This window comes from Semicossyphus pulcher, unplaced genomic scaffold (assembly GCF_022749685.1).
Source record: "Semicossyphus pulcher isolate SPU_LCO1_2020_fin unplaced genomic scaffold, fSemPul1.0.p SCAF_22, whole genome shotgun sequence".
In the NCBI taxonomy this organism is placed as follows: domain Eukaryota; kingdom Metazoa; phylum Chordata; class Actinopteri; order Labriformes; family Labridae; genus Semicossyphus; species Semicossyphus pulcher.
This window is the reverse complement of record NW_027211696.1, coordinates 14,438,993-14,463,117: the sequence shown is the minus strand read 5'-3', so window position 1 is coordinate 14,463,117 and position 24,125 is coordinate 14,438,993. Positions and strand designations below refer to the sequence as shown.

Sequence of the window (24,125 nt, the reverse complement as noted above, 5' to 3'; positions counted from 1 at the left end):
AGCTATACTGCAGCCAGTCAGCAGGGGGCGATAGAGAGGGTTTGGCGTCACTTTTAGGGAGCTGTCATGCCGTCCATCTTTTAATGAAGTCTATGGTTCAGGTAGCTTAGCTGTTTCTCCACACTTCTAGTCTTTATGCTAAGCTAACTACCTGCAGGCTTTAGCGTCATATTTAGCAGACGTAAGTAAGTTTTGATTTCTCAATATTGTGCCATTTTTCTTGATTGAGAAATAGTAACTACTCCCAACTAGAGTCATGTGTCATGTGTGTCGCAAATGACAAAATGTTCAGTGGCTGAGCGGTAAGTCTAAAAATATAATGTATCTTTACATGCGTACCCCCTTTTTTAGCGAAGGAACGAACACATACAAAAACACTAAAGTGCTTCAGCCCAGTTTCATACATTTCTCATCACTGCCACACATTCCTCTCTCTTTATACGTCTCATTTGCGACATTTCATCGTTGCTCCTTTTAACTCTTGTTTCATGTCTTCTCTTGTCACCTTCCTCCTTCCTTCTTCCTAACTGTTCCCGTTGCTCTCTTGTATTTCCGTCCTTTATCTCCCTCTGGATTCCTTCTTTGCAGGTGAATCATCATGTAAACACATGTTCAAGATCCCTCTGTGTAACTTGGTGGGCCGCAGTATCGAAAGACCCCTCAAGTCCCCTCTGGTCAACAAGGTGCTGACGACGCCGGCCCCCACCATGGTGCCCCCGACTCCCCTCATCTCCGCCACACACTCGCTGTCCCTGTCCCGCATGGAGATCAAAGAGATAGCCAGCCGCACACGGAAGGAGCTGCTCGGTAAAATGACACAATAACTCTTTGTTAGTGATGAAAGTGTTAAAGCCATAGTTTGACATTTTACTACTTAGCTGTCTTGGTTAAAATCAATTAGTTGAGAATCATATCTATCTTATGTATCTTACAGCTAGCTTAGCTTAGCATAAAGACTAGATGCAAGGGAAAACAGCTAGCCTAGCCTTTTCCAGAGCTTACCAAACAGAAGTACAAGCAACTGTGCACTCACATGTTATATGCGTAAACATTTCTTGTGCAGGAAGTAGTGGACCAACAAACAATCCAGTGCATAAAACACAAATGGATGTTTGTGTGCTTTGTTTTTAATGGATTATACAAACTATTTATAGCATGCTAACTATTGAATTAAGCGTTACTGGAATGGTTAAATTTGTCACCTTCTGAATGAGCCAGCCTCACTGTTTCTCACTGCTTCCAGTCTTTATGCTACGCTAAGCTAACTCTCATCAAGAGAGTGCATTTTAGGAACGATTTTGAAATAATATCTAATTGCGATTATATTGCGATTTTGATATGATTTACGATATTAAATTGAATGATAATTTTTATATAATTTCTCTAATTTTCATTGAAAAACATATTAAAATGATTATAGTGTGTTTTCTGCAGGGATCTGAACCAAACAAAGATATTTGATACTTACATCTACGCATGCTGTGTAGGCCAGAACATCTCTGAAGCACAATATTTAAATTAAAACGGTATTTTTGGACACACATTTCACCTTTAATAAATAATGCGCCTCCTGCGATTTGAAAAGTGCAGCCGGCCATACTGCGATTTTGATTACATTTCGATTCATTGTTCAGCCCTAGTGCATTTCCCCAATGTCGTACTGTTCCTTTAATACACACGTTTTCTGTACCAAAACAGGCTTGACAGAGGAACCAAGTGGGAAGTCAGACAGCGGAACCGTCAAACAGAGGAGGATGAGCAAGAAGAACACTGAGGAAGATCCCAAAGCACGAGCACTGACGTCAACAAACAGTGACAGGTAACAGTGACAGATTCAACAGCAACAACATTGTACATTTAACATCCTGCACATTGTTAAATGAGCTTGACCCCTATCTCTCTGTGCACAACAGATTAGCTTCAGAGTCTGTTGACTCAGACCTGGACGTCCAGCTGCATTGTTCGTCCAGTTCGGAGGCGGAGCCAGAGAAGGTGGTGCTGCGAGCGGAGAGCCCGACTCTTGCTAACGCCTTCGCCCAGTCCACATCCTTCGAAGAAGACGTCCTGGACCTAAAGTGAAGACAATCCCATCGTGCACTTCTCTGCCCTCACACTCCTGTACTGTCACTATTTTTTATTTTGGTTGGTTTGCTTTTAATTTGTTGTTTGTTGACTTCCTTTTTGTTTTGTTTGTTTATATCCCTGTATCTCGGGTCTCCCCATTCATCAGACAAGATGGGTGCAGTGGGAGTTTGAAGACGTGTATGTGTGTGCGTGTTTGTTTTCACAAGCAGTCCCTCAGCCACTGCGTGTTGGTTGTTTGTGTTGCCCCGCAGCAAATAACCCAAAGAGGCAAAGAGTTTGTGCAAGATGGCGTGGTTTACTCAGAGTTCTGCGACAGCCTTGAGGTAAAGCTAACGGTTTGATCCCAAACCACAAACTGAATGTAAATCTGCGCTCCGAGGCACGACAAAAATCTGGTTCCCAACACCCTCTGAAGTTACTAAAGCTTAATATGTGTTGTATATTATGTGATTATTTCCAATCCACTATCAAATGTTGTATGATATGCATATGTATGTGTACATCTGTTTATACATGAAAGTGCACACAGTGACGGGCGTGTATGCCTGTCAGGTCTGTGGTGCATATTTATAGATATATTATAAAAATCCATTTTATTCCCATATTTAGTAAAAATATGATGTTTTATGCTCTCTGCACATATTAGTCTTTATTCCTCTCCTTATTCACAGTACACAGGTAGACAGGGCTGGAGGCAAAGTCTCCCACAAGTGCCATTTCCCAGCATCCTCCACAGAACTACACCTCTAACAGACACCGTGTTACGGCGTTTGACAGTAGCAGCCATGATTGTAGTCCACATTAGATTACGATGGTGACCCATAACTCCTTTCACACAGCTTGGATAAATTCACACACGGAGGCACTCTCTCTTAAAGACACAAGCACTCGACCTTAAAACCTGCATGATCTGCCTTTGCTACAAGTATTTGTGTCTTCTGCGCCAAAAAAACAGCTTCTCTGGAAACCAAGAGGTCTGCGCATCATACCCAACATAGCGGCATAAAGGAAACCACAACATGATTTGAGAGAAAGAGTGCGGATTTTAAAAGGATAGAATACTGTCATGTGAGGGCCTGAGGTGCAATATATTAGTGCAAGATAGTTGTAGACAAAACCAGAACTTTTAGACAAATCTTAAATTTAAAAAATGCCTAAATGCTGAAATTTGTCAAAAAATATATTTTTTAAAAACTACATTGACAACTTACCATACTAAAATAAAATAAGTATTTTACACGTTTCTTCCGTTTTCCGTATGTGGAAGGTGCAGAAAGGTTAAAATTGTGAAGGGTCCCTTTTTTTAAACACTTATGTCTTAATTTGAAGAAAGTACATATATTGTTTCTATGGACTCATTTCAAATTCACACACAAAATGTAATCTGTCATTCGATTCATGTACATTCAGGAAATTGCTTCTTTTATCAAACTAAAATTTCTTTAAAGCTCCTGTGAGGAACTTTTGGTTTGTGTTGATTTTGGCGCCCCCTGTGGACAATTTTTTCTAAACTATTCTCTACTTTTTTTTTTTTTTTTAATGAAATATTGGACAGTTTTACCACTTTAGGCCTTCCAGAGTTAATTAAAGCTCCTGTGAGGAACTTTCGGTTTGTGTTGATTTTGGCGCCCCCTGTGGACAAAGTTGTACCTCTTATCTCTTTTCTGATTTTGTCCTGTACATGCTTAAGTGGTGGTTTTAAAAAAAATATCTCATCCTGCTTTCTTTAACAGTCACATGCATCACTCACCTTAAATGTTTGCCTGGAAAATATAAACAAAAGCAACGCGCAGTTAATCCCTGCGTCTGACACCTACCCCCCTGCCAGCGGTTTCAGACATTAAAAATAACTACATAGAAATAATCAATCTTGTCGCTGATGGTCTGGTTTGCTTTTGTAGGTCATATAGAGTCATCAGAATCAATTTCAGTCTGTTTCATAACCAACAAAAAAACTAATCACAGGAGCTTTAATTAGAGTAAGCAAATTATTAGATAATAAAATAGGTGTGCATGAAAACCTAAAACTAGCACAGAAAGAGGGAAACAATATAAAAGAAACATCATAAAACACGCTGGGAGTTTATACGTTAAAGTTTAAAGGTTCTAGTCTAGGTCTCTAGAGCTCACAAGACCTGTTGTTTTTATTCCAAATGTCCAATAAAACACAGATGTACAGCTGTACACCTACAGCAGTGGTGCGGCTATGAATTACGTACCAATTCACTGGACCCCACTGACATTTTATTCCCATACCAACATGTGTCTATTGAAAAACGGCTATACACAACTGCTTTAATTTGCTGATAAATTCTACCATGACAGCAGCTATCTGCAGTCATAACTCAATTTTAACTGGTAGTGTGTTATTAAAGATATGTCTGGAAAGGATACACTTAAGTCTGGACGAGAAACATTTTATTCCTGCTTATTCTAACTTATCCCTCACATCCTGACCTTTGTTGTTATATCAATTTGAATCTATTTTAAAGAGTGAACTTCCTTATAGTTGGCACTCAAAAATCCATACACTATAACTCTCAATTTAACACCTTCCTTCACTTCCAATCCATGCATTTCATATTCTTTTCCGAATACTCCACACCCTTTAAGCTGCTCCTTTACATAAAGTTAATCCTGCAATGCAGTTTAAGTCCCAGCCTCTCATGAAACATCTAAACATCAGTGTTTTCAGCAGCCTGAAATCCCACTGCAATGTCTTCATAAAATGCATTCTCTGGTAAAAATATTTTCTCTTAGAGTATTTAGGAAGCTGAATTGGTGCGAACGCTTATTCTAAATGGAAAAATGTTCTGAGTAGTCTAGTCTAACTCTAGACAGTCAGTAAAACCAAAGGAGAAAGCTTTAAGGAGCCACTAATAGGCAGGGTACAAACTGGGAGTTGTGGTTCTATGCGTATGTTGGTATGAGAGCGCCTCTGTGTGGTGGTTTCACAACACCGCAGCACTTCAGATCTTGCATGAGCCTCCTCCTCCTCGTTCCCCCTCACGGCCTCCCTCTGTTCAACTCTTGCCTGTCTCAGTGTAAAACCTCTCCAACACTATAACACTCAGAAAAACTAAAAAAGGAAGAAGAAGAAGAAAAAACGGGATTGGGGGGATTTTTACAAAGGTACTCTACTTTACTGTTTATTACTCTGAATGAGTGTGGGTGACCAGGGGATGCCTGGCAGTTACAGTTTGTAACACCGCTTCCCCCATTTATGATGTTCCTCTTTCTCCTGTGTTTCTGTCGAGTACTCTTTGTTCCTACCTCCCCTTGGCATTTTCACTGTTTTTTGTTCTGTTTTTTTGTATTTGAATCTATATTTACTGTTTAGACTGTTGCTGAACCTCTCTGTGATATCAAAACAAAAGAAAACTCACAAAAAAAACACCAAGTGTCTTAAAATATTGTATCGCCATCGTTTTTAATGCCAAGTACTACTTGTAAATGTTTGTGTATCAAATGTGGCCTCAAATGAAACTGAACTATATTATTATTATTATTATTAATATTATTATTTGAGCAATTATTTTAAACAAGTGCTGTAGACCACTGCTGTGAAAGTAGTCGATTCTGTTCATTGATATGTAATAAATATTTATGAAATTTGAACTGCTACTTTCATTGTTGTTGTTTTTTTTTACTAATCATAGCAAGTCGAATCCCCATAACCTGAGTCTGAGTCCAATCCAAAGGGATGAGGGTAGGGGTCCAGGGTCATGGGACGAAGGGATGAGGGTAGGGGTCCAGGGTTGAGGAACGAAGGGATGAGGGTAGGGGTCGAGGGTTGAGGGACGAAGGGATAAGGGTCAAGGGGTTGAGTGACGAAGGGATAAGGGTCGAGGGGTTGAGGGACGAAGGAATGAGGGTAGGGGTCCAGGGATGAGGGACGAAGGGATGAGGGTAGGGGTCCAGGGTTGAGGGACGAAGGGATGAGGGTAGGGGTCAAGGGTTGAGGGACAAAGGGATAAGGGTCAAGGGGTTGAGGGACGAAGGGATAAGGGATGAGGGATGAGGGACAAAGGGATGAGGGTAGGGGTCCAGGGTTGAGGGACGAAGGAATGAGGGTAGGGATCGAGGGATGAGGGACAAAGGGATAAGGGTCAAGGGGTTGAGGGACGAAGGAATGAGTGTAGGGGTCCAGGGATGAGGGATGAAGGGATAAGGGTAGGGGTCCAGGGTTGAGGGACGAAGGGATGAGTGTAGGGGTCCAGGGATGAGGGATGAAGGGATAAGGGTAGGGGTCCAGGGTTGAGGGACGAAGGGATGAGGGTAGGGGTCGAGGGTTGAGGGACCAAGGGATGAGGGTAGGGGTCGAGGGATGAGGGACAAAGGGATAAGGGTCGAGAGACAAAGGAATGAGGGTAGGGGTCCAGGGTTGAGGGACGAAGGGATGAGGGTAGGGGTCCACGGTCAAGGGACGAAGGGATGAGGGTAGGGGTCGAGGGGTAAGGGATGAAGGGATGAGGGGCTGAAGAGTAATTGAGGAAATTGGGTTGGATTGATTCTGATGAGGGAATGGAGTTGCTTCGTCTTGTAACGTATGGAATAGGAACCGGTGGTGTAGAGACTCAGGGTGGAGGAGCCATCTCCTTGTGCTCTTTAATTTTGGAGCCCCCCGGTGGTTCCTGTAGTTAGGAAAGGAAAGAGGAAAGGAAATACCAAAAATGAAGGTTTTGGGGGTGAGGGATGTGAAAACAGAGTCAAAGGGGAAAGGAATGGATAAGGTGTGGTAAAATACGGTCAGCAAGGAAATGGGATGTCTTTGAGGCGTGGTCTTTGTTCCTGATCTTAGTTTAAAAACTTAATGTGTGCCTGAGTCTGGGTTTTTTTCCACTGGGCAGCAGATACAGTCATTAAAATTGAGCCTGTGCTTAAAAACAAACAGCCAAAAAAGTTTGAACTTTATTGTTTAACTGCAATCTTAGCTTGGAAAAACACATTACATCATTAGTCCAAATTGTTTTTTGCTCAAAAGCCCTTAAGAGTTCTCTCAGCTTACAATAAGGAGACTATTGTTTTTGAAATGGTTATGTCCTCTAATGAATACTATAATTCTCTGTTTATTGGTACCAGTAAAATGTCTTTCCATAGAGCTTGTCCAAAATTCTTTTCCCAGGATTTCAAGAACAGAAACATCTTACCTCAGTGCTGGCATCAAGTTGTCTTTCTATGGCGGAGTAGAAGTGCTGCTGGATCTTTGTAGTAATCACATACAGCTGCTCTTTGAATACTGACACTGGTTTGCTGTGCTTCATTCATTTGTGAAGGGGTCATTGCAAGAGTGAAAAAATTACCTTAATAAATAAGGTAAAATGCAACTGTCCTTCAAAAACAATCCAATGAACTGTGTTGGATTTATGTAGAATTAAAACACCTTTATTTTCATGGCAAAATATACTTTTCTGTGATAACTTCTCTGCTTTGACTTCAATCCAATTACATATAACTGACTGCAAATGCTTTCCTCCTTTCCATTCGACAATCAACATTTAGTCTAAAATGTGATGAGGCTTTTTTTGTCAGAGCTCCTGGCCTTAACTGCAGGTAGAGATTACAGCAACAACATCTGTTTTAAATCTCTTTTAACAAGACCACAAATTTCAGGCCTAAAGTTAAATTGCAAATTCCAAGAAACACATCATGGAAAACAGGGCAACGCCAGTCTTCAGCCAATATCCATGAAGTAGATATTTCACTAGATGTTGGAAAACCTTGACTTGCTGTTGCTTGAGGAAAGTCGGACCTGACGTATTTTCAGAAATCTTAAACAGCACTAGCATCAAAGTTAGCTAGTTTTATGCTCTCCTTCCCACTTTAATAGGACATTTTTGCAATGCAGTCTAAATTTCAAAGGATCTCTGATTATCGCAAACCTTTCATCACTTTGAACTTTTAATGACACGGTGGCACGATTCCTCAGAGATGCAAGCACATCATCACAACATCACATAAAGTTTAATTTCTACCACACCAAAGTGTTTCTGCCCCTGCTGTCCAGCGGTATTTATTTAAATGTAAACATACAAAGACGAAACTGGAAAGCCAAAGATCTCACTAACCACCACCTGTGCTGCTGTGTTAGCTAATGTCGAGTTTAGGTGGTTACGCAAGAAGCCACAAAATTTGTTCTCCAAGAGGGTGAAAGCCTAAACCGTTTGATTTTAAATCAACAGTAGTGGAAAATTGCAAAATGCATCAGCTCAAGTTCTTTGCTTAACAACACCTCAAAGTTATTCATTTGAGTATTTCAATTTTCTACTTATTATTCTTCTGCTCCACAACATCGCACAGACAAATACTTTTCACTGCACTGCATTATTACAGCTATACTAGCTGCTAAACTAAAACACACTTTTCTAAAAGATAAAATTTGTGGATCCTCAGCCTCAACCATTTGTGGGGGTTTTGCAATTAAAAAGATTTCTCTGGACTATATTAAAACCAACTTTTAGTTCCTTAATTGCTAAGGATGAGGTATACATAGTGGTGTCATCCACAAAAAGATGAAAGCTATTGATAAAAATTAAAAATAAAAGAGGACCCAGTATGGCGCCTTGTGGGACGCCATTTTCTTGTTGTAAAATTATCAATCACAGCAACTTTAAAGTAACAATGTCCAACTTTTTCATTTAAATAAATGTCTTTTAAGTCACTATCTATTACCAAATGAGTTAACACAATGGTGGTTTTTATGGACTGGGTGTCTGTGGCGACATTTGCGGAAAAAATCACAAGCGGTGTCCAGTTAGTCACGCTTTTTCCATCATCCAGCAGTGATTGGTCTGTCAGAGAGGGTCGTGGAGCTAAGTGGCTGCACATTGCGAGGAAACGGTAATCTATTATGGCAAAGCGACGTAGATCTGAGAGTTAATACAACAAAAGCAACAATCAAGACAGGAGAGAACGACACGAGGGAAAGATCGATGACTACAGATACAACTTCAAAAATAAGTGAAAATACTAAGAAAAGATGCTCAGATGAAGGCAAACAGTCAAAGCAGGGAAAAGGAAAGCGAGGAAAAGCAAGAGTAAGAACCATGACAAAGGGAGCCAGCCATAGACATCTGGTTAAATTGAGACGTGTATTCTTCATTTACTATATAATGCCAGTGGATGGCACTCAAGCGCACAACTGTGAAGGTGCTAGAGATTTTATCTTTAAGTAAAGGATCTGAAGATCGTTTACACGTGCTGATTGCACAAGGTGGGGATGAATGATGATGTAACTTTGATTTGATGAAATCACAAGCAAGATTTATGATCATAGTTTCTTAGCTGTTGAAGTAACTGCTGCCACTGGCTGCTTTTTCTCTTACCAGAGGCAAGCCTACACCGGCTGAACAATAGACCATCCTGTCCAACATAAACTGATCTCCTGATGGGGACCAGCCAGGGGCAACAAAAGCAGAGCTTTTGTAAGAGTCATTGCCTGGTCAGGCATGAATAACAAAAGAAAAAGGCAGAATTTTACGCAGCCAAAAAACTTCCGATTGCTCAACACATTTAACGATTGTTATTTTTGAGAGTGAGTCAGGCCTTGCAGCTCTATCATCTCTTGACTGTAGTGGCTGAAAAGTGAGAGGTATAGGAAGTGCCTTGTACAGACAGGTTGAGACGACCACAGCGTTGACGCATACACAGGAAATAGACACACCCCTGTGCCCCTGCATTAGCTTTATGTTTCACCCCGATCGTATGTTTTCATAATGCTCATTCACCCAGAGCAAAAGGATTAGGTTTTTCCAGTCCTCCCACCTAATTAGGGTTTGTTATATTTCTTTTGTTTGGATAGAAAACTCCATAATCACGAAACATTCTGGCTCTGTCATTTCAAATTAGTCATCCCTGGTAGGAAAATCACTGGCGTTGGGATAACTGGAAATACATCATCTTAGGGTGGGAAGAATTGCTGAGAGCTGAAAGAGTGAGAAATTCCCAGGCTGCAGAAAAGGTAACAGGTGATTTGAACAGGTTGACACGCAGACCGTACGTTCTGTAACAGTACCCTGTGTGAATGCATGTCTGAGCGCTGCCCTGTCTGTCAGTACGTCTGTCTCCCAACAACCCTCCTGGCCCCTCAGGATACGACTGTGAACACGAGCACAGCCAAAACGGTCTTACATAATAACTGGAGGAATGCTGGAGCTTTGCCGCGGACTTCTGGATCATCTCACTTCTCACACGCATTACACACAAAAGTGGGGCCCGGTCCCCGCAACACCAGACTGTCTCCGTACGACTCTCTGCTCGGAGACAATTAACTGAATGAACAAATAACATTCACATGGACTCAGTTGGATGTTTGAATTGTTTTATTGCCTAAAAAATATGTCTTGGGGTTCAGAAAAATCACTGTTTACATTAAATTGAACAATAAATAGTTATTACAATACTTTAAATAGAGTTTTACAATGTTTTCACAGATAAAAATGTGAGAAAACCTTTCACAGGTTTCTTTCTCTCCATGACGATTTTTCTCAATCCAAACAGATTCTTTTCTTCTTCCTTAAAAGCAACTTGAAGCACACTGTCCCTCACACATTAAGAGCATCAAGTCGTGTTGAACTGTGTGGAATCAAATCTCCTAACGCACCTTCAGTCATCGTGCCAGGATCCACCGTGCTTTTGTTGAACACAGCACACAAACACAGCAGATGGAATGTCCCCATAGGAAATAGATGAAGCTACGGAGGATGCATAACCACACGAATGGTGGTTTGTGTTGTGTGTAAACACAAAAAAAAGGGGCTGGAAAATACTCCCAAGTGGCTTTAACTAAATCTCGACAACTGTTCGACTGTGAGTTTAGATTCTATTCAAACAAAACACGGTTAAAAAAACGAGCAAAAACCTTCATTTGCATTTCAAATGCGCAAGTATAGTCAACTTGAAATAACTCTTAAGACATTCTCACATTTAAACATTGTAAATAAACAATAAAATACTGACAAAACCTCCAAGCGGTGGTGTCATAAAACACTTCATATTGTCTTTTATGCTCTCTCTCCCAGGAGGCCTCTCAGGTATCCTCCTCCTGCTTTTTCTGACACAAGCCACAAATCCTTCCTTCAGGCCAGAACACCACCTCTAGCTCAGTCCCTCCTTTCTGCATATTCAGGCGTACGCTGCGACTGACATTAGGGTCTGCAGAGCCATAGACACGCAAGGTATCTGTGCGACGGTGTAGGCTAAAGAGCGGGTGGGTGCGCGCAGGGCGAACAGGTAGGCAACGCTGTGCAGCACGCGACCCATGAAGAAGACCAGGAAGTGGAGGCGGGCCACAGCCAGCGAGGGTCCGGTCATAGAGTAGATGGCACCCAGGAAGAGGAAGGGGAGGATGTTCTCCAGGTCGTTTACGTGAGCTCTGTAGGGAGAGGAAGTGATTTAGTTGTGACTCAGTTATCGATGATGCAAGTGATGGCCTACTGAAGTATTTCTCACTTATTTCAGTGACTCGTTGTAGCTTATGTGATGATTTTCCGGAACAATTGCCCTTGCTTTCCTAACACTGTGGCTTCAGAAATGTCTCTGTAAATTGACTCAGTAGTTTGAGTGTGAGTAAACCCTGAAGTCTTGCATCACACAACAGCAGATGGATGTGACTTTCTCCCTGTTGGCAACAAAGTCAGACTACTGTTTCCTGCTTCCTCTCAACCCACTGGGTTCAACTTCTCAAAAATATTATTCTAAGAACAACAAGATGGCGCCGCGGATGGCAGCGCTGGTGCTGCGCTCTCTAGTACTTTTTGTGTTTCCTTTGCGCCCTCTATTGCACCATTGTCTATAAGTGTTGTTGTGTTTTCTTTAAATAATGTATATACTTATATATATTTAATAATTTGTAAAATATTTTTGTATCCATAGGTCTGTATATTAGGGATAGACCGATTATCGGCGCCGATATTCGGCATTTTGACACATATCGGCATCGGCCTTTTTTTTTTCTTTTTTTTTTCTCGAAGGCCGATAAGAGATCAATTTAAAACTGGGTTATTTTGGCTCTGATGCATATGCTTAAAGGCATTTAAACAAAGTTAAGTGTTGGAGTTTGTATTATTCAAAATTTTGACGCCAATATTTTCACTTTTACTGCAAATGAATATCGGCTCCAAATATCGGTTATCGGCCTCCTTGACTGCTAATAATCGGTATCGGTATCGGCCCTGAAAAAACCATATCGGTCTATCTCTACTGTATATAGTAGTTTAAGATTTAGTTTTTAGTGTTTAAGTGTCTGTTACCTTCATCTAACCTGTCCTTGTTTTTAAGTTTAGTATGTCACTTTAGTGTGTGTCTGTACCTGAGAGCAAAGAGTGTCAAATTCCTTGTATGTGCTCACATACTTGGCCAACAAAGCTGATTCTGGTTCTGAGAAACCTGCCCTGTTAACTGTTTTTTAAGAAACAGCACATAATGGAAACATGATAAGCCCGGCAGATTGTTTTCCACAAGTAATGTTGAATTATAGCCAAACCAGATGGCCTATTAAAAATGTATCTGAACCGTCAGTGCAGCTATATCCTCATGGACGGTCCGAGGCAGGCAACAAAAACTTTTTTCTTCCGAGCAGGAAAATATTTGCTTTCCTCACAGCTGCCATGGATCATTTACTGACAAGTTTAAACAAAACAGTGGAGCACATTTCTCCATGGAAATCAGTGGAAGATATCACACCAGTTCACTGAAAGGTTGCATCTCTATGAAAAAAACTAAAGAATGGCGTTCTTTTTTAAAGTATTGGAGAATCACTAATTCCTTGAAATATTAGAGTGAGATTAGTTTGTTGGATTGTTTTTACTTTTCATTGTTTTTCTTCTATTTGGCAAATGCAGAACTTAATAATAGAGAATCGAAGATACACAAACTCTAGAGGAATCTTTAAAATTGTTTAACCTTTTAGAATAACCTGTTATTAATCATATACACAGTCATGTATAAATTGTAGCAGAAGAAGTGTATAGGATTTTTGATGCTATCATCACATTTACTTAGAAACTAACAAAATAAATTTGAGGTACCTATAGTTCATAATTTTATTTCAAGCCAGTGTGTGCTTCATGTCCTGTACACGGACCCCCAGGGGGTATGTTCAAGGGGATGTTCGTGCATGCTGGAGTCTGATATTCTTACAAATATGGGTAAAACTATATAAATACAGTACCTTTATAATACTTTTCCAACATACTTACAGCATACAGTACCCCTTCAATACAGTTTCTCCAATAAGGTTGCTTGAAAGCAGTATTTACTTTTTAAAAAATTAAGATTTTATGTATGACAAGCTTCTAAAATATGATGCATTTTCATAGACCAAACAGTATACAAAACACCTAAAACTAGTAACTTATAATAAAATATAACTTCAATATAATTCAGTATTAAAAGAATAATAGCAAGGTCATTTTCCTTACTTAACTTGCCTGCTCTACTTAAGTAACAATTTAACTTATAATGTAGTATTTCTGTAGTGTGGTTCTGCTACTTTGTACTTATCAATCAGCTTAATAAAGTTTTATTTGTCACTTCTAAACATATGAGATACAATCACAGTACGAGTAAATAAATGTTTGTTCTCATGGTAACAGTCACAAAAAAATAACTTGCTGTGCTCTCTTACCTCCGGCATCTTTCCACGTACGGATCCTCTCTGTGAAACTGTACACCTCCGTGTCTCAGCGCGTCCTCTGGGTTGGCAAACGCCTTTAAGAAAGGAAATAATAAAAATACATCAATAAAAGCTTCCAGAAGTTAACATTTTGTTGTTTTCCCCCTTTCAAATTAAAAGACACTTACCTTCTTACGCAGCCTCACTTGTCCAGTTATTATCGCGATAATGTACATTTTTATCACCAGAAGCACGCCGTAGAAAACAAAACAGGAGAAAACTTCATTTTTTAACAGAGCCGCCATGTTTTTTACAATTATCCAAAGTGAGCTGTGTTGAAATCCACGAGCAGATTTGTTGCTGACGCGTACATAAAGTTGTTTGAAAGTGAGAGTGAACGCGAAGGGGAAAGGCTTTTTGTACTGTCTGCGGTGATGATGCCTCCACACGCTCACCCAATGATGATCTCCGGTTCAACGGAAGAGACTGACTGTTACACTCATCATACTGAACAGCGATATACCTTGGCACGCGAAAAATGAGTGCCCCCAGGCTATACTTAAGAAGGCACGTTGGCTGTGGTGTAAGTATTCACACTTTTTACTTACAAGAAGTAAGTCGTGTGGAAATACTCTGTTCGACGGAAATGCCCTCATTGAATATTATCGCAATAAAATGAACGTAAAGTATCAAAAGTAAGAGTCGACATAAGGCAGAAAAATGCCTCGTGTCATTGTTATCCTAATTATATCTTCAGTTATTACTCCTTCCACCGTATATATAATGTTTCTGGTGAAATCGATACATGGAAATAATCAAGCTGTAAACAATTTTTGTGTAGTAAGAAGTACAATATTTATTGCTGGAATTAATGATGATGAAGTAGCCGAAAGCGGGAAGTTAAAGATAGGTTCAGCAACCTTTTACAAAAGTACAGTACGAGTACATTTACTCACTTGTAACTGTACCTACTGTAAAGGTGGAATGTAACATTATTTTATTGTTGTAATTGTTTTTTTTATATACATTCATGTTTAACTGTAATTTCTGCACCTTTGATGAAGAATTGTTATACACTGTTTATTGCATTTACTGTCTTTGCTATTGTTTTAACATGTAAAGTGTCTTTGAGTACCTTTTAAAGCGCTATATTATTTATTATTATTATTAGCAGGCCTATATTTACTTGTTACATTCCACCTTTACGAGTGTCTCCCTAAAGGAGACAAACTGTTGGGTTATTTTGGATATTTTTGTTACCTTTAAAGTTACATCCTCTTTTTCAGTACAGGAAAATGTAAATCTGAACTAAAACAACCTTTAGGATTTTTTTTCATCATTTAAGATCAATCGGGCGTCTTGCTATGATTTAAGATCATGTTTAAAGGGTGTGTTTGGTGCTTGTGACTCAGTCACAGACAATTTGACATTCAGAGCCACCATGTGTTTTCAATGTAGTGGTCACACTGAGTAAATTACTTCTTGTAAGGCTGCTGGCAAAATATGGGTTTGGGGGGTTGGTTGGAAGAAAAGGAAAATTTCCATCGCAATTTAGATTCATGCCAGAATTTGGTTCCTTAGCTGCTAAACTCCACAATCCGTCGCCTATCTTTTTTTACCGAGAAAAAGGATGATGAAAACAGTTTATTGATGACCCTGTGGTGGAAAGTAACATTTTCTTAAGTATTGTATTTTAGGACAATTTTCAAGGTAGACTATTCCAATTTAAAGCTGCTCCATACTTCTTCTCTGATACATTTCAGAGACAAATGTTGTATTTTTACTCCGCATTAACGACAATTGTTACTAATTATAACGCCGAGTCAAGTAGGCATAGTTATACTATTATCAAATGCAACAAAATGTTGCTACATATAATTATCATACATATCAAATTTAAGTAAAAGGACTGATTACATCTAAGACACTGATAAAGTTGCATAGAATTGCCACAAAACAAAAAACCATCTGTCACTTCCTCTCTTTAACACCAGTTACTTCATTTATTGCAAACACCCCACATTCCCCATGTAAGTCATAATATGTGTTATTTTATTGGTATATTATTATAGCACCTCTCGGTCAGCCGTCAGTCCCCTGTGCCTGCCAGTCCAGAGTGAGGGAGCTGCCCGAGCTGGTGTCGTCACAGCAGTCCTCGGCGTCAGAGAAGGAGGACATGTAGTGGAGGCCGGTCACTCTGTGGTAACCTCCGCGCAGCATCTGAGGGTAGGTGGAGAGCTCCATCGCCCTGCGGCCGGTCCTGCTCACCTTCACAGTCCACATGTCGACCAGCTCGGTGCACATGGCACAGCCCATCGTGTGTGCGTTTGTGTGTAAACAGGTCAGGATTATACAGGTGTAAACAGTCCTACTCAGCCATACAGGTGTCAGAACACATGCTCATTAATTTAGCAGCTTCACATATATATGTAGCAATTTGCAGGTGAGTACAGGAATACATTATCACTAATAAGAAAAATATATTTACATACACCAATATGTAATATTTTGACCTACATTTCACAGGTATGCATATTTGTAGGCTATATTCAATAATATAGTTGCATTTTTTTGCAGAATATATGTAATTAATTCTATTTTAAGAGTGTATTTTCCATGTTTTAGCAGCTAAACACGGATGGACGATCATTATATTACTCAAATATTCAGAATAATTGCTTTATATTGGCTTGTACAGCAAAATATGGGGTTAACTTCAAATATGTTTTATCACAGAAAGAGTCAGCTTCACAGTCTGGCTGCAATGTTAAACAAAGATTAGATCAAGATGGATGTCTGTGAGTAAGTGAGTAAATATTTGCATTTTTCACCTCTAAAGGGTTTCCAATGAAATAAAAAAAATAGACAAGCAGGGAAAGGGAGGTGCAGTGCAGCTATTGATCAAGTTCTCTCCTGTTTTTAGCAACCAGAAAAGCACAACAGTCTCCCATCCAGCCCTGCCTGCAGGCCCTGCAGGGTTACAATGAGGTCACAGAGTCAGTCTGCTTCAAGGTGTTCTCCGTCTCCAACAGCTGCCAGACACGGCATGTAAATATTTACAGCCGGCGCTTTTGCGAAAAACACTTCAGAGGGGTTTCGCAGACGGAGAGGAGCTGCAACCGTGTGCTTCAATCTGCAGTTGTCTCAGCTGGCTCGTGGATGTCAAATACGATGCCTATTGAAAGAAATGGAGGTTATCTACATGCAGATTAATATAAATAATCCATTGTTCTTTTTCAAGACAAGTTTAATAACAAAAAGGGGATAATAGGAGAGTAGGGATGTAGTACGAATGCAAATGTGAAATACAAATAATGACACAAGACAAGACAGGAACACATGAAATAGCTGAGTTAGTAAAACTTTCTTAAAGTAATAATCTGGAAGATTTTCATTTAAATAAATGTCTGTTAAAGGAGTAATTCGCCCCTGGAAAAAAACACTGTTCGTCAAAGCTGGTGTTCTCTGTAATCAATTGAAGCAATAATATTTGAAGTTGGCGCCATAGCTGTGGAGAAAGTTGTACAAACAGCTCGTGGTTTCGCCCATTCTACGTTCCTACAACACCCAGCGTGCATTGCGCCCCTCCCTCTGAAAGGAACAGCCCAGCGAGAGACACTGGAGTGAAATACTGTTTTCCAGTCAAGGACATTGATTGCTGCAGGCAGGGGCTCAGAGCAGTATAGAATCCGAAATACAACGAGAATATACCGGTCGATCATCGAAAAAGTCTTCAGGTCTGCAGTCTATATTTCAAACCTGACGATGTTGAATGAGACATGACATCAGAGGCGGGCGTCCTAGATTAAGGAAGTGTAGTTTAGCAAGCTCCCTGGCCTCGGCCAGATGGCGCGTTTTACATAGTCTGGCGGAGGTTTTCCAGGGCCCATTGGAGAAGCAGATAGCGTCCTCCAAAGACACAGAGCGTTTTTTTTTGGACCATAATGGCATTAGCTCCCCGTTATGGCATGATAGGACTGAGGTTGAACATTGGCGAACTGGCCCTTTAAGTCACTACCTATCGCCGAATGAGGTAACACAATGGTGATTGAGCCTATGGCCCATTGATGAAAGCCTTTGCATTTGTAGTAATACAGACTGGGTGTCTGTGGCGACTTTTGTGGAAAAAATCACAAGCGGCGCCCAGTTAGTGACGCGTTTTCCATCACCCAGCAGTGGTTGGTCTGCCAGAGAGGGTAGGCAGAGCTAAGCAGCTGTTTTTCCGGTCTCTGCAAGTGTCGCGAGTAAACAGTAATCTACTATGGCTGAACAAACAAAGAAAAGATCGATGACTACAGATACAACTTCAACAATAAGTGAAAATCCAAAGAAAAAGAAACAAACTCGACGCTCAGATGAAGGCAAGGAAAGCGACCGCCAGCGAGGAAAATCAAGAGTTACAACCGGAGCCAACTGTGGACGTCACACATGCAACACTGTCTGGATATCTGGGAAATGTGCTCCCGGGATTACCGTTTATCACCATATGTGCGAAACAGAGATCTTCGAGATCCCATGGTAGACTGTTTCAACAGCTTGGAGCATAAGGACAAAAATAGTCCTGCAAGGGGTTGTTCAAGACCAAAAAAAAGTGTTTTAAAATCAACATATGCACTTTAAAATATGTGCTATGTTTTATCTTCTGATTACTGATTTATGAGTCTAGTAGCAAACATCCATTTCGACTTCCTTCCAAAAGAACTACATACCTACAGGCGAGCTGGGAGCAGAGTAGGAAATGGGGTTACCAGTGCAAACTGAGGTAAAATGGGAGAACCACTCGAGTGTGTATAATGTGGAATATTAAAAATGTATCTACAACACTGGCAGGATCCAGTTTACTCTGACAGCTCTAGCAACAGACAAGAATCACATACAAAGAGTTATTTTAAGCTGATAAAGTAACACTGGTGCTTCTGTGTTATAAATAACTTGATGCTGTGAACCTTATATTCAAAAAATAACAGAGCTGCAAGGAAATCTGTGCAACTGATTTCTTCCTTTCACATTGACACAGATATTTCCCTGCATGATTGGTAATTATTCCACTTCATTAATACGGATCACAACCTGCCCTACTGAATCTATCGTCTGACCTTCGTCCTGCAAAGCTCGCTCATGCACAGAGAGCCATTAGCAGGAGTGAAAATGACGATGAGGATGAGGAGAGGACAAGTTGTCTGCTGTACGTGCCACACCCATCCCATCCCATGCCAGTGAATGGACACAGCAGGAGCCACATGTATCTTACAGCCAGCCTCCCTCCGCTGTCCTGAATGCACACTGTATTCAATGTCCAGTACAACTACTGCTATGGGATGTTTAATAATTCATCAATAAATCTGGTGTCACACGAAATGCAGCGTGCGAGTGAGTATCCCAGCTTCGATGACACAGGCAGAGCAGGAAACATGCCAATGTTATGATGTTATGTGTATGATGGATGCTGCAGCTGCATACGTGTCTATAGGAAAGATTGTGCATTATAAGCTAGATTTATTTTTGTCTCTTACCCGTGTCGGCTCTCCTGTCCTCTTCATATCCTCTCTTCCCAAGCCTGGTTTGTTATCCTCTCGGTCTGCCTCTGTCTGGGCTGGAAACAGCTCAGCAGACGTATGGGACTGGAGATGACATCACAGCTGCTCACTTGGGAGTAGCTCCCTTTGTCTAAAATTAAAACAGGTAAACCCTCTCTCTCCGTGTCTCTTATACTTACCTGTATTTTTTGACAACAAAAGTCACAAAAACAGTAGAGGAAGAAGTGTATTTACTGGAGAATATCTTCTCAACTGTAGATAATTAGCAAGTCAATGTTTCAAGGAAAAAAGTAACTAATTTAAATATGCACATGCTAACTTTTTTGGACATATGTAGGCACCCAAAAGGAGGATTAAGAAGAGACTTGCAGATGTCTTGACTTGTACTAAAATGCTATTTATAGCATCTTCTAGAAAGATCCTCTTTCAAGGAAGCAAGGTCGTTTATTTGTCATGTCTCGCCAGTAAACACCCACTTCTTTATTTTGTGGAATTTCGATTCTTCACTTCCTTTGCCAAGACTTGGATGAGACAATCAATACCGCTTTCATGTCTGCATGCTAAATATGGAGCTGGAGTCAGTAGTCTGTTAGCTTAGCTCAGCAGATAAACTTGGGCAAAACAGGCTAGCTATTGTTTCCAGTCTGTAGCTAGACAGCAGCCTATTAGCTTAGCTTAGTTTTAAGGCGGAAGCAGGGGGAAAAGGGTTGTCTGACTATATCAACAAGTGAGTAAAAAATGTTGATGCTTCATTCTAAGCTATCTAGCGCATGGTTGTGGCTAATAAGCAGCCTATTATTTTAGCTTAAAGACTAAAGCGGGGGAAAATGTCCAGCCTGGCCTTAATAATTAAGATTTTACACGACTGAAAAAAAAGAGTTACACTTTAAAGGTGCTGGTATTTATTAACTCTGGACTGAACCCGGCTAGCTGTTTCCCCCTATTTTCCCTGTTTCCAATCTCTAGCTAGTCTGCATCCTAGTAGCCTAGCGTAGCTTTTAGACTGAAAGCAAGGGCTTCATCAATAAGCCTGTACATTTTTTACTTGTATCTTTAGACAGAACCAGGAAAGCCTTTTCGTTTTTCCAGTCTTTATTCTAAGCTATCTCATCATGGCTGTGGCTAGTCAGAAGCCTATTAGCTTGGCTTAGCTTAAGGACTAAAGCAGGGATAATGTCTAGCCTGGCTTTGTCAATAATTAAGATTTTACATTTCAGTGTATGTACTGGAAAAAATAAGATTGTTGATAACAGCTTAATAACGGCGAGCTGCTTCCCCCCGTTTTCCCCGATTGGAATCTGTAGCTAATAAACCGGTAGTAGCCAACTTAGCGTAAAGACTGAAAGCAGGGAGAAATGGGTTGCCTGGCACGTACCTTTGAACAGAACTAGACTAGCTTTTTCCTGATTCCAGCATTTATGCTAAGCTAACTGTTAACATTGTATAGATCATCTCATCTCAAATTAAGTGAATAACCATATTTCTTTTAAATCTACTGCTCTATTCAGTTGTACATAATATAAACCCTGATAATCACGGTTATTTTCTCGACGAAGTTCCTTTAGCAACAATTTTCACAGGTGGAAAAGTACTCACTACCACCAGAAGTAAACTCATCGTTGAAGTTCCCCTTTTAAAAACTTTCAATAATTTAAACCACAATCTTCATTGCGGTTTAAATTATTCATCCAAAAACAGTTTCTGTTTTCTTCCATTTTCAGTGCTGGTTTTAATTATGCTTTTTTTTGCAGGAAAAGAGCAGCAAGGAAAACACAAAATCAAATCAAAGACCAGGCAATTTTAATCATTTTACCAGTCATGAGTAATTACATAACTTACACAGACATTAAGACATCCCATTGAACTGAGGTCAACCATGTAATCAGAGAATCCCCATTACTTCGACCACACACTGGAAAATGTAGGGAAACATGACTCAGCGAAATCCAGTTCTGTTGTCTGCAGGGTATCATGATATGACAGTTGAAATCCGTCCAACCACAGCAATGTTTTCTACTTTCCACTGAAATCTGAAATGGAAATCTCACACGCATAGCTACGTGTTGTAACACAAGCAAACAAACTCACAGGTGGGGATGATTAAGTAATTACCACTCGACGCTTCTTGACACTGCAATATAATGAGCTGCACTTCCCCTGTCAGCTGCTCAAACTGCTCTGTGTTTGATACCTCTTAAGTATCTCTTTGATGAGAGAGCTGAAGATTGCACAAAGATTTGCCTTTTATTCATTGCACGTACTCCCCAAGAAGTATCTAAACATAGCACACACGTCTCAATAATATTAGTATCATGTCTTGTAGATACAGACTGGACTCAAAAGTGTTTCCTGAAGACAAATGTAAATATCTCATGTCTTTCTCAAGAATATTGATGAACTGCTTTTTGGACGCATCAACAAATAAAACAGAGACATGGGTCACTACAGGACATGGTGACATGGTTAACAATCTATATATCATAACAGGGAAATTTAAAGTGAAATACAGGACATAAGATGGCTTTCTTCAATTAAATATTCATTTATTTTGGTCCAGCCCTTTTCAGGAACGTATGATGATTCTGAGTGGTTGGTTTGTTGGGTTAACATTTGGAATTACTGTGATGTTAGCGCAGCTGTTAGCTACAAACTTAAAGGGGCTATAATTGATATTTTCCTGATGAGTGCATTTTAAAATACAGAATGGTCCTGGTCATGTGGATGGACCTACAGAGCAAAACTCCTCCACCTGCAGTTGAACGCACAGTCTTGGAAACTACCCAGCTGTCATGTATCAAGGTACTTGAATGGGCTCGTTGGGCCCTGTAATTATGTTTGTTTTAGTGGTAGGCTTACTGTTGACATGTATAGCAACTTTGAAAGATATAACTTACATCTGTGCTTTTGCTTCAGTAACAAGTGAAAATATTTGCAGTGAATAAGGTCTATTAAAACCACAATCTCCTTGCCTTGTTGGATATATTCCAAGGGTTTTGGCAAAGCTGCTCTTCTGATAATTACTCTTCTGAGTATCTAGTGAGCTTATTGACATTGTTGATTGATCTATAGTATTTTTTAAGAGCATGTTTAACTTAAATCTCATTATTGTTTGACACACAGTGACGAAAAGGAGATCTGCATTGCTCATTTGAGCTAATAGAGAAGCTAACGCTGAATTAAATTGCAACATGTAACTATTTTTCTTCATTTTGAGAACTTTTGAATTATAATTTTAAAACTTCCTTTACATCTTTAAAGAAATTGTTTGTCAATTTGTTAGTTAGCTAAGATTAGAAAAGCAACACCACTCTCATGGCTGCATGCTAAATATGAAGCTACAGCCAGCAACCAGTTAGCTTAAGTTAGCATACAGGGGCGGAAAGCTAGCCATAACTTATTTTTAAACTCTTGTTTTTTACAGATTAATCAAACATGTTGTTATATTTTAATTAGTGAGCTTTAGAGGAGCTGTTTAACATCTGTAGAGCCAGGCTTGCTTGTTCCTTGTTTCAGTCTTTCTGTTAAGCTAGGCTAAGCTAACTGTCTCCTGGCTGTAGTTTCATATTTACTGTACAGACATGAGAGTGGTATCAATCTTCTTATCAAACTCTCAGCAAGAAAGCCCAAAATGTTTTCATTTGTGAACTTTAGAGGAGCTAGTTGGCAAATTCAAAGTCAGACTAGCTATTTCCATGTTTTCAGTCTTTCTGTTAAGCTAGGCTAAGCTAGCTGTCTCCTAGCTGTAGCTTTATATTTACTGTAGAGGCATGACCGTGGTATCAATCTTCTTATCTAACTCTCAACAAGAAAGCCCAAAATGTAGAACTATTCTTTGGATGACAATTTGACACTTTTTTAATCTCCAAGCATTAAATCTCTTCTGGTTTATTGTGGATTTTTACTTCATCCTCCTCCTTACGCAATTGCAAATAATCAGATACAGCTGGGAAATAGACCTTTCTAAAGTCAAGGTCAGTGGAAAATTCCCGTAACCCTCACACAGATGTTTTCACTTACCCTGCCTGCTCAAGTTAAAGTTGAGCTGGGAATATCACAGAATCGGATGTTCCCTCTAAAACAAGTAGTAGCGTGGGGGAGCTGTCGTACATCCCCACACGTTTGTTATCAAGGCAAAATAAAAATAAAAACCTGTGCAGGTGCATTGTGGGTGTGTAGACGCTTGAAGGCACTGTATTTAAAGGTTGGATGGATTGGAAGGAAGGTAGGATTATCACATTATCATATTTGTTACATTTCACCCTATCATTTGCTGCACGGCAACTAAAGATAAAAATCGGTGTTGATGTCATTTGACATTGAAAATTACTGGGAGGGCGTTTCCGACTATTTCTTCATTCTTTGCCTTTCATAAATGGGCTTTGAATTGCTTTGTGGTCACTGTGGTTTGTATTACTAACACAACCTGTGCCCTTTTAGACTGGTGATAGATGAGTAGCAGTATTCATGTGCGTGAATCTTCTAATTACGAAGCACAATTACTACTTTAATGATAATTGGTAGACACAAGGAGTTAAAAATAGTCTATAATATGTATGTAACATATTTTAGGGAAATTCACCATTAAAACTTAAATGTTACTAAACTGTACATTTAATGGGGGGATATTATGCTAATTTCAAGCGTCATATTTCACTCTGTGATACCTGTGCAATAGCTTAGCATAATTTACAGTTATGTAAATCAAAGTATGTAAAGTTACAACTTTTTCTCACACTGGTTCTCTGTGCAGGCCCTCATAGCTCAGCCCAGCTCTTCGAAGCCTGCTGAGGTCACAGAGTGCAGCATGTAGAAAAAAACTATGTGAAACCTGGCGTTCACAGCAGACTGAGCTGAGAAGCCTGGGAATTACTTCAAAATACTTTCACCCA

General features: G+C 39.9%; 3 protein-coding genes across 4 annotated transcripts in view; 1 reads left to right on the top strand and 2 right to left on the bottom strand.

Annotated features, from left to right (window-relative positions):
- garnl3 (GTPase activating Rap/RanGAP domain like 3) overlaps window positions 1–5,703 on the top strand; it is an 89,139-nt gene extending 83,436 nt beyond the window's left edge. For both annotated transcript variants that reach the window (XM_069673551.1, XM_069673550.1), the window contains exons 29-31: window positions 589–807; window positions 1,699–1,819; window positions 1,914–5,703. In XM_069673551.1, the coding sequence (XP_069529652.1) occupies window positions 589–807; window positions 1,699–1,819; window positions 1,914–2,079 (506 nt within the window). In that variant the 3' untranslated portion in view covers window positions 2,080–5,703. The remainder of the gene's footprint in view (window positions 1–588; window positions 808–1,698; window positions 1,820–1,913) is intronic.
- A 31-nt stretch (window positions 5,704–5,734) lies between these two features.
- On the bottom strand, window positions 5,735–7,349 carry LOC138602401 (uncharacterized). The gene is made up of 2 exons (XM_069673877.1): window positions 7,236–7,349; window positions 5,735–6,562 (listed from the first exon to the last, which is right to left on the bottom strand). Exons 1-2 carry the CDS (start codon window positions 7,347–7,349, stop codon window positions 5,735–5,737), a joined length of 942 nt encoding a protein of 313 aa, XP_069529978.1.
- Window positions 7,350–10,402: 3,053 nt separating this feature from the next.
- On the bottom strand, window positions 10,403–14,165 carry ptges (prostaglandin E synthase). Its single transcript, XM_069673499.1, has 3 exons — window positions 13,888–14,165; window positions 13,712–13,794; window positions 10,403–11,458 (listed from the first exon to the last, which is right to left on the bottom strand). Exons 1-3 carry the CDS (start codon window positions 14,002–14,004, stop codon window positions 11,209–11,211), a joined length of 450 nt encoding a protein of 149 aa, XP_069529600.1. The 5' UTR covers window positions 14,005–14,165; the 3' UTR covers window positions 10,403–11,208.
- Between the last annotated feature and the right edge of the window lie 9,960 nt (window positions 14,166–24,125).

What these genes read in the sequence shown, in the direction of transcription:
- ptges (XM_069673499.1), bottom strand. Translation starts at nt 14,004, where the DNA reads ATGGCGGCTCTGTTAAAAAATGAAGTTTTCTCCTGTTTTGTTTTCTAC. An exon ending in AAGTGAGGCTGCGTAAGAAG is followed by an intron (nt 13,795 to 13,887) that starts GTAAGTGTCTTT and finishes CCTTTCTTAAAG; the next exon opens with GCGTTTGCCAACCCAGAGGA. An exon ending in TACGTGGAAAGATGCCGGAG is followed by an intron (nt 11,459 to 13,711) that starts GTAAGAGAGCAC and finishes CTCTCCCTACAG; the next exon opens with AGCTCACGTAAACGACCTGG.
- LOC138602401 (XM_069673877.1), bottom strand. Translation starts at nt 7,349, where the DNA reads ATGAAGCACAGCAAACCAGTGTCAGTATTCAAAGAGCAGCTGTATGTG. An exon ending in AACTTGATGCCAGCACTGAG is followed by an intron (nt 6,563 to 7,235) that starts GTAAGATGTTTC and finishes ATTACTCTTCAG; the next exon opens with CCCCTCATCCCTTCATCCCT.